This window comes from Peromyscus californicus, unplaced genomic scaffold, assembly GCF_007827085.1.
Source record: "Peromyscus californicus insignis strain IS unplaced genomic scaffold, ASM782708v3 Scaffold_10__1_contigs__length_136768540, whole genome shotgun sequence".
NCBI lineage: Eukaryota > Metazoa > Chordata > Mammalia > Rodentia > Cricetidae > Peromyscus > Peromyscus californicus.
In genome coordinates this window covers 29,883,195-29,898,510 of record NW_026294391.1, presented here as the reverse complement: position 1 = coordinate 29,898,510, position 15,316 = coordinate 29,883,195, and the positions used below count along the sequence as shown (strand labels likewise).

The window sequence follows — 15,316 nt, the reverse complement described above, 5'->3', positions numbered from 1 at the left end:
TTACTTGGTTATAACAACGAGAAGAGTAATTAATGCAATCACACTTCAGAATTTCTGCTTCTGGGAATAGTAAAGATCGAGAAATAAGCCAAATATTTCTAAGGATAAGAGAGAGCTGAGCCCCTTCCATCTTTGTTTTCTGTTTGGAAGTAGTGAAGATGTTGCATGGCCTTTTAGGTAGGACAATACTGTGTGGAGAAGACCAGGCTTGTGGCAAGGACATCTGTGAGAATTTCAGCCACGATGCTAGCTCACCTTTCCATCATGACAGATTTCATACCCATCGGGTTTACACTCATGAGACCTAATGAGCATCTTCAACTGGTTTCTGCTTAGAATCTTGGAGGTAACGTCTGGTCCAAAATAGCAGCCCCCTCCTCGGCTTGTGTTTGGATAACAGCCTTTTCTTCCTTTAGGGTCACTCCACAGAAGATCAATAATCTTGAAACAATAAAATAAATTAGGCCTCTACTTACAAGTAACAGTCTATCATCTTTTTTCTATTCCAACTTATTTGGCAGAAGTATTAAAGGTATCTGGTGTTACAGACATGAACCACCATGCCTGGGCTAAATTCAGAAGAGAAAGTAGTACCTTCCAGTGAACACATAGTAGGTGTTCTTAATATACTCAAAGAGATTAGATAGATCTCCCACCCATTGGCCCAGATTTTTTGCCCAGTTGAACATAATAAGGAGATCTAATACATGTTCATTAGAAAGTACTACTTTCTCTTCTGAATTTAGCTGGGCATGGTGGTTCGTGTTTTTCCAAGAACCTCCCCCAAAGCTTCTTTTGCTCTTCTGCCCACATAACGACGTCCTCCAATTCAGTAGTACATTCACCCATTGACTGGATTCCACCAGGCATTCTAAGCCCACAATGATTTTTTTTTCAGCTTAATATTTCCTCAGGTGGCTAGAAGAAGCAAATGTAGGTCACACAATACCCAGGACTGAAGACTCAAATTTCTAAGAATGTGTAACATGAATTGCTAAATGGTCTTATCAATTAAAAAAACCTGAGTAAAACCTGAGAAAAACAGAAGAAAGCCAGCCACGTTCTTACCATTTGGAAATCCTTAGCCAAAGAGACCTACTTCCTGTATACCCATGCCTATATGCCTTTCTGTTCTGCCACCTCATTTCCTCTCTTGGCCCAGCTACATCACTTCCTCTTCCTGCCCAGCTCTGTCACTTCCTGTCTGTCTGTACTCAGACGGATCTCTGCCTTCCGAGTGATAGGATTAAAGGCATGTGCTACCATTGCCTGACCTCTGTGTTTACTATAGTGGCTGGCTTTTTCCTCTGATCCTCAGATAAACTTTATTGAGGTGCATAGATAAAATATCACCACAAGAACGTTTTCACAGAAAATCAGAGGCTGCGGAGTCTCTGATCTACATTGAATACTGAACTCAATTTTTTAAACTACTATTGTATCAAGAACTTAAGAAAGAGTAGTTTAAAAAAAAACAAAACACAAGCCTCATTATCACTAAAGACAGTGACAACCTTGAACAAACCATCTGTGTCTCACTTTGAAAGTCCCTCAATCATGTATCAGGGGTCTAACAGACAATGATTCTAAAAGTCTACTATTTTCCATAGTTTTCTCTGTTGTTCCTATGTGTGCAGAGAATTGAATCCAGGGCCAAATGTAGGCTAGGCCAATGTAATACTTCTGAGCCACACTCCCAGGCCCTCCACATCTACATGTTTCTTTGGAGAAAAAGCATGCAACTGAAATTTATATGTGTGTAGAAGCCAGGTCTACAGCAAGGGTCTTCCTCAACTATTCCCCTCTCTCACTGAACCCATAGCTTAACAATTTAGTTAGACTGACTGGCCAACAAGCTCCAGAGATCCACCTATCTTTGCCTCCCCAGTGCTGGGATTACAGTTGTGGACTACCACAACCAACTTTCATGTCAGTGCTGGGGCAATAAGTTAGGAGCTCATGGTTGCCCACCAAGCACTTTCTGACTGAGCCATCTTGTCAGGTCTCTTCAATTGAAAATCTCTGGTTATTCTAGTAAGTTCAAATTAGGTCTTTAGAAGAGGTCCAGATACTACTGCTCCATTCAACTGGGCTGGGCAACCATTTCTAGGTTTGATATAAAGGGAGACCTAGAGATAAATGAGAGAGGGGACAGAGTGGCAGAAAGAAGAGCAGAAGTGGAAGAACCATTTTGGGATGATCAGTACCTGGTCAGCATTAGAGATACTCTGTACCGGGCTCAGACCAGACAGGGAGTTTCTGATGACTAGTTGATGTGAGAATTAAAATAGCCCAGAATCACTCCAAGCGTCTCCTTCCTTCTCACTGAATTCCAATATTGGCACAACTGTACCCTACACATAAATATAATGTAACACCTTTAAGTTCTGGTGTTTATGACAAAAACACCACTTGCATTTCAAACCTAGTCATCTCTGGCTCTTATACAATGAACTCACATTGTGTGTGTGTGTGTGTGTGTGTGTGTGTGTGTGTGTGTGTGTGTGTGTGTGTGTGTGTGTGTGTGTGTGACTTGACCTGTAGTATAATAAAGGAGGAAACGTGAAACATAAGGGATCATATTTTATTAGGAAAGGATTAAATTTTCAATTCCTACATGAACATAGGTAAAATTTCCTCTGGAAAGCATCTTAACTTATCCTTGAAGTACAGCATACATTATGTTATGCACGTAACCCTATATAGGAATATATAAAAAATATTTTGTGTATATGATACTCGATGAATATTCCATGATAAAGTATATGAAAGTAAACTCTCAAAGCATCTTCTTTTCTTTTTTTCTTCCTTTTTACCACTACTACCAATACTCAAAATTTACATAAATTAAATATACATATGAGGGGAGCATGGAGGTATACCTTATAGGGAGGCAGAGGCAGAAGGATTACAAATTCCAGGCCAACCTGGGCTATGCAGCAAGTCCCTGTCTCAAAAAACTAAAGACTAACATATATATTGTAATATTAGAGTATTAGAGTGCCTACCTAGCCTACACGAAGCTTGTGTTCAATCTCTAGTACTATAAAAAAATACAAGTAACATTATATGGACTGACCAGGATGTATACAATATTTAGGTCATAGATAGATATAGATATATGCAACAACAATTAAAGCAGTGGTTCTCCACCTGGGGGTCATGATCCCATTGGAGGGCTGAACAACCCTTTCACAGAGGTCTCCTAAGACCATTGGAAAACACAGATATTTACATTACAATTCATAACAATGGCAAAATTATAGTTATGAAGTAGCAATAAAAATAATGTTATGGTTGGGGTCACCACAACGTGAGGAGCTGTATTAAAGGGTTGCAGCAGTAGGAAGGTTGAGAACCACTGGATTAAAGGAAAAGAAGTCATGACTTTAAATGAAAGCAATGGGTCCATGGGAGGAGTTTGAGGGAGGAAAGGGAAGGGGGAAATGATGTTATTATAATCTTTAAAAAATTTAAATCATTTAAAAATACATATTGCTGGAACTCCATTGAGACAGAGTACCAGCCAAGGGGGTTCTTCTTCAGTAGTTATTTATGTTACCTTGGGTAAATCACTTTACTCACTTGAGTCTTATTAACAAAACAAAGAAGTATCTATTATTCATTTTTCATTGACTTAAAATCACAAGGGCTAACAGTTTTAAGAAATGAGTTTCTCTTTCAGAATTCATTCCATGAGTTCTAGATTTCTTTTTTTTTTTTTTTTGGTTTTTCGAGACAGGGTTTCTCTGTGTAGTTTTGGTGCCTTTCCTGGAACTCACTTGGTAGCCCAGGCTGGCCTTGAACTCACAGAGATCCGACTGGCTCTGCCTCCCGAGCGCTGGGATTAAAGGCGTGCGCCACCACCGCCCGGCTCTAAATTTCTTTTTTCAGCCTAGAAATATACTTGATTATATGTAAAACATTGAGATGGATTTAGAGAAGATGATCTATTGTGCTTACAAAGGTAAAGTCATTTTAACCTGTATTTTGTAAAGGACAACATCATCACTACTGATGAGCTGATGTTACCACTCTGGTAAATGTTTTGGTTACCTACTTGTTCCCATTCCTGCTTTGTTAGCTGTTCCAAAGAGGATTTCTCTAATTCAGCCTTCCTGGGTACACCAGTGATCGAACCTGCTTTATTTCTCTTTAAGTCAATGGCATGTTCTCGATTTATAGACATTGGTGGCATCAACACAGATCTCATCTGTAAAACATAGAGTCATACTTTAGTTAAATACCGTATGCAGGGACTTCAGTTTTGGTTGGAAATCTGTCTATACCATGCATCAACTCTGAAAAGCCATGCCGTTTCCTTTTTCATCTCACTCATCTCATATGCATTGTTAATTTACTAACATCTGTAAGGTGGGCCTATTAAAATGAAAAACTAAAACAAAAAAAAGATAAAGAAAAAGTTTTCAAAAATACAACATGATAAGCTCACTTGATTGTCTTACATAATCTGAGATTGGAATTTTGTTCTTGTCTCTTCTAAGCATTATACTTTCATTCAAAGAAATTAAAATGTTTTTATACTTATTTATTTGTGTGTGTGTGTGTGTGTGTGTGTGTGTGTGTGTGTGTGTGTGTGTGTGTGTGTGTGTGTGTGTGTGTGCGCGCGCATGCCACACTCCACAGCACATAATGGAGGTCAGAGGACAACTTGTAGGAGTTGGTTCTCTCTTTCTACCATGTAAATTCCAAGGATTGAGCTTGAGCTCAGGTGGTTAGGCTTGGGGACAAGCACGTTTACCCGTGGAGCTATTTTACTGGCCCACAAAAAGCAACTTTAAATAATACTTCTGTTACACTGGTGGCCATGGTTCAGTGATGGACAACTCTCCATGGCAGATACTTAGCTTCTCCAATAAACCATGGTATGAAATTCTATTTTTATTTTTCAAAACTAAAACTAAGGCTTATTCTAAAACGTCCTCATAAAGTTGATTAGAAACAATCTCAGCTACTAATTACTAGTCTATTGCCTACCTTGCCTTCCCCAAGCAAATGATCTTAGGTCTTAGGCAGAAAAGAATATTCTGGGTAGACCTTCCAGCATTATGTCCACATAATTTTCTGATTAGCTCATTAGGCGAGGCCACATGGTCACTTAAGAACATGGAGCTCTGCAGTTTTCAAAGCTATTTAGGATTGGGATACTTTCCCTAGACCCCCATAAGGCACCATGCCACCATTTTCTCTTAGGAGTCCTACTAACCATCTTTCTCTATACTCCTGCTTGGAAATTTGAAGACTACTAAACCAGAGCCTTTGTCTTACAGAATCTGATTTCTTGGCATTGACCCCTACTCTGCTCACCTTACAAAAGGCCCTTAATGAACTAGAATGGAGGCTGCCATCAGGCTAAATCACCTAGAAGTTTTTATTCTGTATTTTTGACATCTTGAGGCCTTGCTCATGGTGGAGACTGCCCCTCTCAGGGTATCACCATAGACCAGGGAAAGGACTTTTAAGAAAATTCCTATCCACTTTTATTTTGTCCTGCTTTGGTCTTAAATGTCTAAAGAAATATTCAACAAATAAGACATACTTATTACATCTCAGGTACTGGAGTTTTGCCAGGGTTGGAGAAGCATGAGAATATAGTAAGAAAATAATATCACCATTCCCTACTTGAATTTGGTAACTTATGAAAGACATGTATAAAGGCCTAGAGAGTGCAGAAAGGGGACCTATCCAGCCTAGAGGTTATAGTAAGGTTAAAGTGAAAGACCAATGAGAAGATGGTAATTTTATCACTCACATGTGTACTAAAGTAGGAAGGCTCCCAAACCTCAAGGTGCAACTGAGATCCCATTCTGTCTCTATCAGATCAATACCAGCTTCAGCCCCACCTTTCCCAGAGTGACTGGATCTTTATTATGGGTCTTTAAAGATACTGGCTAAAGTTTCCCATTTGGACCATATACCATCCTCTGTTCTATAGCTACTATTGATCTTCCTGCCCTCTGGCACTTGGTTAATTTCTAGGCTTGGGGCTTCAGCTTGGCTCTGGTAAAGGAGGAAGATCTGGTAAAGGCTCTAGTTGTGTGTAAGGTACAGCCCAGGAACCCTTTAGTAGGTGTGGAATCTTACAGGCACCATAGAGCCAGTTCCCTGCGAGGGTCTACACAGGCTCTTGTTCTGGCTGTGTTGTATTGAATGATTGTTTAGAGTTAAAAGACTCTGAGGATAGTTACTCTGCTCAGTTGAAATAAAGGGGCAGGATGGCAATTCTATATGAAACAAATCTATATGAGTTACCTAGAGTTCATATGGAAAATGTTGGTCATCAGAGCCAGAAGGAGAGGGAAGGGGGCGTTACTGTTTTATAGGCATGGATTCAGTCAAGGAAGTTCTGTGAATGGATGGTGGCCACAGCGGTGACAGCACACTGGGAATGCACTCAGTGACCAGTAACGTTAGACTTACAAAAGACTACAGCGCCAAATTGTGTTTCTTTTGCCACAATGTAAGTGAATGCGTTTAAACTTTACTTCTAAAACAAGTCACTTTTAGAAACTATCTGATGTGCTAATGCAGCCCCATTTTCCATTTTCAACAGGATTTCTTTTTTAAAAATGTACTGTGTATAGAAAAACCACCTAGTTGTCATGCAATCAATCACAGCTTTTCTTAAGACTTTTACTAATTTTCTCAGCTACACCACCAAAGCACATAACTATTTAAAATGACAAATGAAAAGAAGCATATGCCATTATAAATCTCTGAGACAAGATCCATGCATATAATACTTCTTACTTTATTTCTTTGTAAGCAGTGGAGTGTCTTCAAGTCTGTGGACTCTGATACCCCTCCATGTATGATCAGGATTTCATCGTCAATAATTGTACCAATTGGGAGCCAGGTATAGACTTCTTCCAATATTTGCAAGATTTTTCTTCCATGTAGCTGTAAGTAAGAGCCCGAGTAAGTTTTATTTTCCTGATATGTCCTGTTAAGCAAATAGTCTCAATATATAGACAAAAGCCATGTTTTCCATGTCAACCAAAGGAAGCCGTCAGGGAGCTATCAACCAACCAGCAAGTATTTAGCATGGGAAGTTTTCATTCTGTATTTTTGATACTTTGGCATTTTGGGGCCTTGCTCAGGGAGGAAACTGCCCCTCTCAGGGCTAATTCCTAGAGATCTTAAATGACTTAAATGTTTTCATGTACAAACCAACCATTTCAGATTCCACACTAAAGAATTCTTTTCTTAGACTCTAACTCAGGGCCACTACTCTGGTGTGCTCATCAACCCAGAGCAAGATAGTAGACAACTAGTGATAACCCTCATGCCCCACAGCTGGCTGCCATTGTTCACACTACTCAGCTTTCAACACTGAGGGGCTTTGCCCTTTCTCTCCCTGAAACCTAATAAATGTCCTTGTCTGTGTTTTCTTCTGGCTCCATCTGCCTCTGTCTGCCTCTGATAATTCCCCATGTGGTATCCCTAATGTGGCATGCTATGTCTCCTGCACGTAGGTAGCTGAATAAAACCCCCTCCTTCATATTGTTCATTTCTCTGTCTGCCTGTTGTGCTACACCTGAATAAAAAATTCTGCATGGGTACCTTTAAAGCAATGCAATATATTCACAGCTATGCTGAAACTGATCCAACAGTCATAATGAAAAAGAAAATCTAAGATTCCTGCTGTGCTTATTATTTTATTGGCACAGTTTCTAACTAATTAGCCCATCACCTTTCTTAAAGCAACAATCTGGTCTTCATTAGCTCTTTTTTTTTCCTCACAGAAAAACAAGTATGAGTCTTACCTTGTATTTATGTAAGACTTCTCTTGTAAAGCCATACCTGAAAAATAGATTTTAAACTGTTAATTATTGCAAAAAGGAGAGCCATTGATGTCTCACTATTACCAAAGAGTAGGAACTCAAGAAACTAGAGACTTCAGTTAAAATGCTTAGCAGAGTCTCTCTGGAGCATCGTGAGAAAGAACCAAAGCAATCAATGGTACAACTTTTATTCTCAAGAAACCTAGAGTATAACCAGGGAAAGAGAACAGATCTTTGTGGAACAACTGTAAGACAACTTAACAAATGCATGCCATGGGCTATGTAAAGGCTCCAAGTATTTGGAGAGGTATGCAATGACAGTTAGAGGAAGCTGTACGTAGAAGACTTCTCATCTAGATAGCATTGCTCAGACATCGGATGATTCAAAATGAATGATCAGGAAAAAAGAAGAGTGAAAAAGACAAAGAAAAGCACACAAGGCAAGTTGGGTCTTCATGCCTCCCCTGATATGGATCATGTGAATGAATGGTACTAAAGGGTTTAACAGAAAGTATCAGGAATTTTAATGCCTGGCTAAGAAAAGCTAAGGGAGATTTTTCAATTACTTTATAATATTGTGTACCCTTTTTCATGTACCCCTGCCTCCTGAGTGCTGGGATTAAAGATATGCAATACCACACCCAGATAATAATGTGTACTCTTAATCCCCAACAGGCAAAGTAGGAACAAAGCACACTTACCCCTTATTTTCATACAAACCACATCATGTCAGGTTTCTCTAGTATGACACTGTATATTTCAAGGTGAATTCCCTCCCTGTACTCACCAAAGACATCACAGTGTTAGACTAATATACATCTTGCCATCTGTGATGGTTTGAATGAGAATGGTCCCCATAGGCTCATATATTTGAATGTTTGGTTCCCAGTTGGTGGAATTGTTTAGGAAGGATTTAGGAGGTGTGGCCTTGTTGGGGAAGGTGAGGGTTGGCTTTGAGGCTTCAAAAGCCCAAACCAGGTCTATTCTCATTTTCTCTCTCTCTCTCTCTCTCTTCTCTCTCTCTCTCTCTCTCTCTCTCTCTCTCTCTCTCTCTCTCTCTCTCTCTCTCTCTCTCTGTTTTTGTCTGTCTTTGTCTCACTATGTCTGTCTGTCTCTGTCTCTGTCTCTCTCTCTCTGATGCTTGTGAATAAGATGTAAGCTTTCAGCTACTGCTCCAGCACCATGCCTGTCTGCCACCATGCTTCCTACCTGATGGTCATGGACTCACACTCTGACACTGTAAACAAGCCCCCAATTAAATGCCTTCCTTTATAAGGTCTTGGTTGTGGTTTCTAGTCATAGCAACAGAGAAGTAACTAAAACAGCATTCTTACCTTTCTGGCCCACTCTGAAACACTAAATATAATTGGCTGTACTATCCTTCTAGAAAACTTCCTCTCTTCCATTTTGTGACAGTAAACTTTCAGGGTATTCTAAAACGACCTCACAAGTTATCTTCTTCCACATAACCTCTATTGTTAGAATTCTTTCATATTCTGTCCTAGGCTATCCATTACCTTCAATTTCTTCCTTAGTACTCTCACCCCTACCCAGTCAGGGTTTCAATTACTATCTAGTGTCAATACTATAGGGTGATATTGTGGGTTACACTTCACTTTTATCTCTGGACCTATACTCAACAATACACCAAATAAACCTACCTCAGACTGAATCCATTCCCATTCAGAATGATGCTGTTATACCCTTAAACTCAACCATGCTCATCCTCTTTCAAGGCCTCCATATCAAGTTATTGGGTGTTAAACTTTCATTGCCTAAAGTCTTCTTAAGTCTATATTTTTGCCATCTCCATTGCTATCATGCTAGTCTAAATAGGAAGCTACCATTTCTTCAACTACTTCCTAGTCAAACTCCCTCTATCCATTCTTGGCCCTCTTCCAAGTCACTCTTCTTTTAAAAACAGGTGTAATAGTCTTCAATGATATTCTCTTATCCTTAGTTGCATGCTCATATTCCTTCACAACACTCAACCATCTTTTACATCTCCAATCCTACCAGGCCTAGTAGGGTCTCTATTGCTGTGATAAAACACCATGACCAAAGGCAACTTGGACAAGAAAGGGCTTATGTCAGCTTACATGTCCCAATCACAGTCCATCGTGAAGGAAACTCAAGGCAGAAACCTGGACACAGAAGATCTCTGTTTGCTGACTTGCTCCCCATTGTTTGCTCAGCCTTCCATCTTATAGCACCCAGAATAGGCTTCCAATAGCACCTCTAGATTCTTGTTCTTTATAGATTTTGCACTTGGGAATTAGAACTGAAACTCTGTACTTGAAGACAAAAGTGATTTGCTAAAGCTTTGATCCCAGCACCCAAAAGCCTAGGACCCAAAGCCTGAGACATCCCATAACCTTATTGTTCTAGAACAAATCGATTTCTGTTTTCCATAAAAAGAAAAGAAAAAGAAAGATGGGAACATTTATTACCTACTGTGCCTTTCAGACAGAATTCATAAACCATTTAAGCAGTCTTTATCCCTCAAATCTCCAGTGAGTCAGATAGTCCAAATGCTATGTTACAGCTGTTCTCAAAAAATGTTTATGAACAACTATGCCAGAAGCAATTACCAGGACACAAAAAATACACACAGCAATGTAAAACATTGTGCTCGCTTCTGAGACAGAATTTATAGCAAGCCAAGAGAAGCAACAGAAACTTCCATCTAAGTCTGCTCATACAACCTACCAGACCCACAACCCTGACCTAACATGCCTACCCAGCATGCAGTTTGGACTGTGAAGGGTACGTATGACAGGAAAAACAAGAATATAATGAAGAGGAAGAGGAAACACAGGACTGGAAGAAGAGATAAGAGGAGAGCTTCAGAGCAGGTGATACTTAGCTGAAAGACTGGGGTTGGTGAACAAGGGTAAGAACTTAGAGATTTTCCTTGAGATTCATCTTATCTCTCCTTCTATACAGCTAAGCGTACACATATCTGCTGGAAACTAAACACAGCATCAATTCCAGAGTGAGATGAAAAGATGAAGTCCAAAGTCAATCTTACCTGAGATTCATCATAAAGTCTTCATGGTTCCCCCTGTTCAGGTGCACGTCGGTGGGGTAGACAAGAAAACTAACTAACAGGATCATTAGGACTTCCATGGAATTATTCCCTCGATCTACAAAATCACCATTAAAAACATACAGATTGTTCTCTGAAGGCAGGCCATTCTGGGGAAGGAGAGGGAAGAAAACAAGGAGTTAAAAGAATGCTCTTTGAAAAGAAGGGCTATGTGTTTGTTCCTGCAGAAACAGAAAAGAAGTTCAGTCATTACTTTTACTGGGAAGAATCAGCTCACTGGCTTGAGCTTCTTCCAGGGCACATACCAGCAAGGGACCTGGAACCAAAGAATGAGCTTGGGACAGGAAGATTTCAGGGAGGATGGGGATTGCTTATTCTACCCATCACATACCATGCGTTTTCTGTGGAAGGAGCTAGGATTTGTCCTGTCAAAAGTAGATACCTTTGTGGGAGAAGAGAAATTGTAAGAAGAATATATTGTATGAAAAAATCCAATAAAAAAGAAAACACATAATGTAACTACCAAAAAAGTGTATAGTCTTATCCCATCCTTCTCTCTGAAAAGAGGGAAACTTCCACCCAAAGAAAAACACTAAATTAACAGTTGGAGCACTTTCATTCAAAGGGCCCTATATTTAACTTCTATGGGTTGCAATTATCTCAATCTACAAAATGGAGATGACAATATATTCCTTGCCAAATCACCTGTGATAATGGACATGTAAGAACTCAGGCAAGCTGGGCAGTGGTGGCGCATGCTTTTGATCCCAGCACTCAGGAGGCAGTGGCAGGTGGATCTCTGTGTGTTCGAGGCCAATCTGGTCTACAAAGTGAGTTCAAGGACAGCCAGAGCTCTTACACAGAGAAACACTACCTTAAAAAGCACAAAGCAAAAACAAAAACAAAAATGAAACAAAATTAAAAAAAAAGAACTCAGGCAAGGGGACAGTTCTTTAAGATATGACTGGGACAGGACCGGTATACCAGTGGGCAGATATAACCATACTTGGTACCTCTACTCAGTATGTATTCTGATTGATTGGTTGATGACCAGGCCATATCAGATATCAGCTACTTTGAGTATCACTCCTGAGTATGAGATACTATTTTTATTTATTTATGATTTATTTATTTATGTATGTATGTATTGTTAAGATAAAAACAGTATTTGTATGAAAAGAAACTGAGAGCAGGGGAAGCACTAGTTTTAAAATAGCTATTAACTTGTTCAGTCTTTCACTACAAACTCTAAAACAAAACATGTTTAATATGACATGGTTACATTTTCTCAGTGTCATACTTGATAAGGAAATATCCAAGTGCATTCCTACTTCACAGCAAGATACAGTTGAATGTTTTGAAATGTATTACAAAGAGGAAAGTCATGTCAAAATATACACTTTCTCCCAGAAATGTTATCTTCAAGAAAGAATACACATATTCTAATTATTTTACTGTTTCAAACTATTTTCAAATTCTTCTTTTGATAGATTTCAAACTATGTAAGAAAATCTTACTACTTTATTTCAACATTCGACCATTTATGGGCATTTAAAATCATCTATCTCAGTATAAAAAGTAATTTAAAACAATTCAGGTTATAACACATGACTTAGGGATTCCCAAAATTATTTTTACAGTGTAATGTGTTCTGAAGGTAAGTGAGGAAGGGAATCAGTGGCGTATTGTAATAAGATGATTAATATCACAGTCCAGCTAGCTCCACCTATAACACAGTTATCTTTGAGAAAGTTATTTAACCTTTTCTTTGTCTGAAAAATGGGAATGAAACCCCTCTTTAATTACCATGCAAAAACATTTGGGAACTCAACATTATATGTACAAACAATTCCATGCAAACCATAAACACAAATAAAGATTCATTAATTATGATCTCCATGCTATTTCTAATTTTAAGATTGCATTACTTAACATTTTCTTTTTTAACTTGCTTTTCATTTATTCTTTGTGTCTTTCACATCATGCCTCCCAGTCCCCCGCCCCCATTTCCCTCCCCCCAGAATAAAACAAAATAAAATTTAAGAGAAAAAAGGAAAAAAAATGGGGGAGGGGGAGAAAGGGAGGATCTCATCATGGAAGCTGCAGTGTGACACAGTGAGTCACGCAGTAAATCCCTTTATCCATACATTTTTACATGCGGTCGTTCATCACAAAAAAAAAAAAAAAATCATTCGTCTGGTTCAAGGCCCTGGTCTCCGCTACACCATCAACACTAGGCCCTCACTGGGACTCTTCCTGGACATCCCGTTGCTGCCCTGTGTCGTGGAGATCCTGAAGCCCTGAGTTCACAAGACTGACCCCACCAACCCCTACCCTTGGGCTCCAGCAGATCACAGATGGGGTGGATGTTGGGGTGGGCCGACAAATAATCTTGGTTCTGGGCCTCAGTAGTTGCAGGGTGGGTCTTCGCCACCAGGGGGAGCTCTCTAGCATTGCCCTGGTGATAATTCACCGCTTGCAGCAATGAGCAAGGGGCGGCTGCTTTCACATCCTAAAGGTCAGTTCTTCCACACCTACACCTTCAGGGCCGGCTCTACTGTGTTGCCCAGGTGAGGTATAGGGTCCACTCTCCCGAGTGCTGCAGCTGATGAGGGGCAGGGACAGCTTTTCTGCTCTTAGGACCTCAGGGTCAGCTCTCCCACCTGCCTCAGGAGTTGATGGGCAGGGGTGGGGGCCATCTCTCCATCCCCTAGGCTGCCACATGACAGATGAGTAATGGGGACAGCTCTCCCGTGCTCACATCTTCGGGGCTGGCTCACCCACACCTCTGCCAACAGAGTCAGCTCTCCTGTGCTGCCCTTTTTCTGAGTGGGCTGCAGCTTATGCCCTCAGGGCCAGCTCTCCCACCTACCTCAGGTGTTGATAGGGTGGGGAGAGAACATTTTCTTAATGGGCTCAGGTAGTGTAAACTGTTACAAAAATATAAGCTATACTCATCAAAACTTACAGAAAGAGAGAAGGATTCTGTACCTCTGATATTCTTCCTTCCCCCAGCCTTCAGCTGGTTGGAATAAAGCTGAGAGGACTGACAGACTCTGACTCTGCTGAGATGTACAGTCTCTGAGAGGTTAAGGAGTCAGCAGCAGAGAGCCGTGAGGCAAGGCCATGGAAGGACTAAGCCTGAGGGAAAGAAGGAACCCATGCCTAAAGGATGATTGCCTCACATGAAGAGGGCAGCCCTGGTTGGGGTTTATAGAATGTTGGCTCTTACTAGGAAAAATGTGGGAACTGCTTTCAAGCAACAAAAGCCAAAACAAAGAGCGACTTTGTTTCAGAAGAAAATCGTAAGACACATATAAAGCATAAAAGGTTTCAAAATCCACGGGAAGGGCTGGAGAGATGGCTCAGCAGTTCGCAACAAGTCCTGCCTGATACAGAGACCCACAACTGGACAACGCACAGAGAGTGAGACCTTGAAACATCCTGTGCTAAATGAGATGTCGTCATCAAACTCCTTCCCTCAGGGCTCAGGAACCTTGCAGAAGAGGAGGCAAAAAGACTGTAAGAGCCAGAGAGGATGGAGGACACCCAAAGAAACAAGGCCTTCTAGACAGAACAGGACTAATGCACACGTGAACTCCCAGAGACTGTGGCACAGGTCCAAGCCAGATAGCGTTCTAGCAATGAGATGAGCTCCCATCTCTAACCAAGAAGATATCCCCAGTTTGGCAACCTCTTGCAAAGGAAAAACTAGTTTTCTCCAATGGAGTCTCACAGGATATAGAAACCACACTTAAGGTGAGGCCCCAGGCCCAGCAGTAGATGGCCAACACAAATCAAACTCAATGATGGTTTTATAGATTTTTTTTTTTGTCTCATAGTGCTTTTGGGGGACAACTTTTACCTTACTCCTCTTTTCCCTTGTATATTATGGTTTCCAATTTTGTGCTTTTATGTGGTTTGTTTTTTCTCTTGGTGTGTGTGTGTGTGTGTGTGTGTGTGTGTGTGTGTGTGTGTGTGTGTTCTGTGTGTGTTTCTCATGCTTTTTCTTTTTTCTTATTCTAGTCCTTTTTCTTTTTGCCTATTTGTTTTCTAAGGAGAGAGGGAAAGAAGGCATAGAGTTGGATGGCTGAGGATGTGGGAGGATCTCGGAGATGAAGAAAGGGAAACTATGATCAGAATATAGTGTGCAAAGAAAATATATCTTCAATAACAAAATACTTAAATAAGAAGTACTGCTCTTGCACAGGATCTAAATTCTGGTCCTAGCATCACATCTGGTGGCTCACAATCACTTGCAAAACCAGCTGCAGGGTGATCTGATGTCGCTGGCCTCCAAGGGCACCTGCATTCAACTACACACACACACACACAAAAAAAAAATACAAATAAATCTTCTTAAAATTCATGACATTAAAATAAGGTATTTGAATTTTAAAAATTAGTGGATTAGAGATAACTAAAGAAGAGCTGAAATATATTACTGGCTTCAGAGAGCAAA

At 40.3% G+C, this 15,316-nt stretch overlaps 1 protein-coding gene across 1 annotated transcript in view; it reads right to left on the bottom strand.

The window, feature by feature from the left end:
* LOC128101041 (serine/threonine-protein phosphatase with EF-hands 1-like) overlaps nucleotides 1-15,316 on the bottom strand; it is a 110,628-nt gene that overhangs the window by 18,045 nt on the left and 77,267 nt on the right. Inside the window, 5 exon segments of the mRNA XM_052723792.1 lie at nucleotides 256-441; nucleotides 4,061-4,213; nucleotides 6,772-6,921; nucleotides 7,788-7,824; nucleotides 10,837-11,003. Coding sequence (XP_052579752.1) covers nucleotides 256-441; nucleotides 4,061-4,213; nucleotides 6,772-6,921; nucleotides 7,788-7,824; nucleotides 10,837-11,003 — 693 coding nt within the window.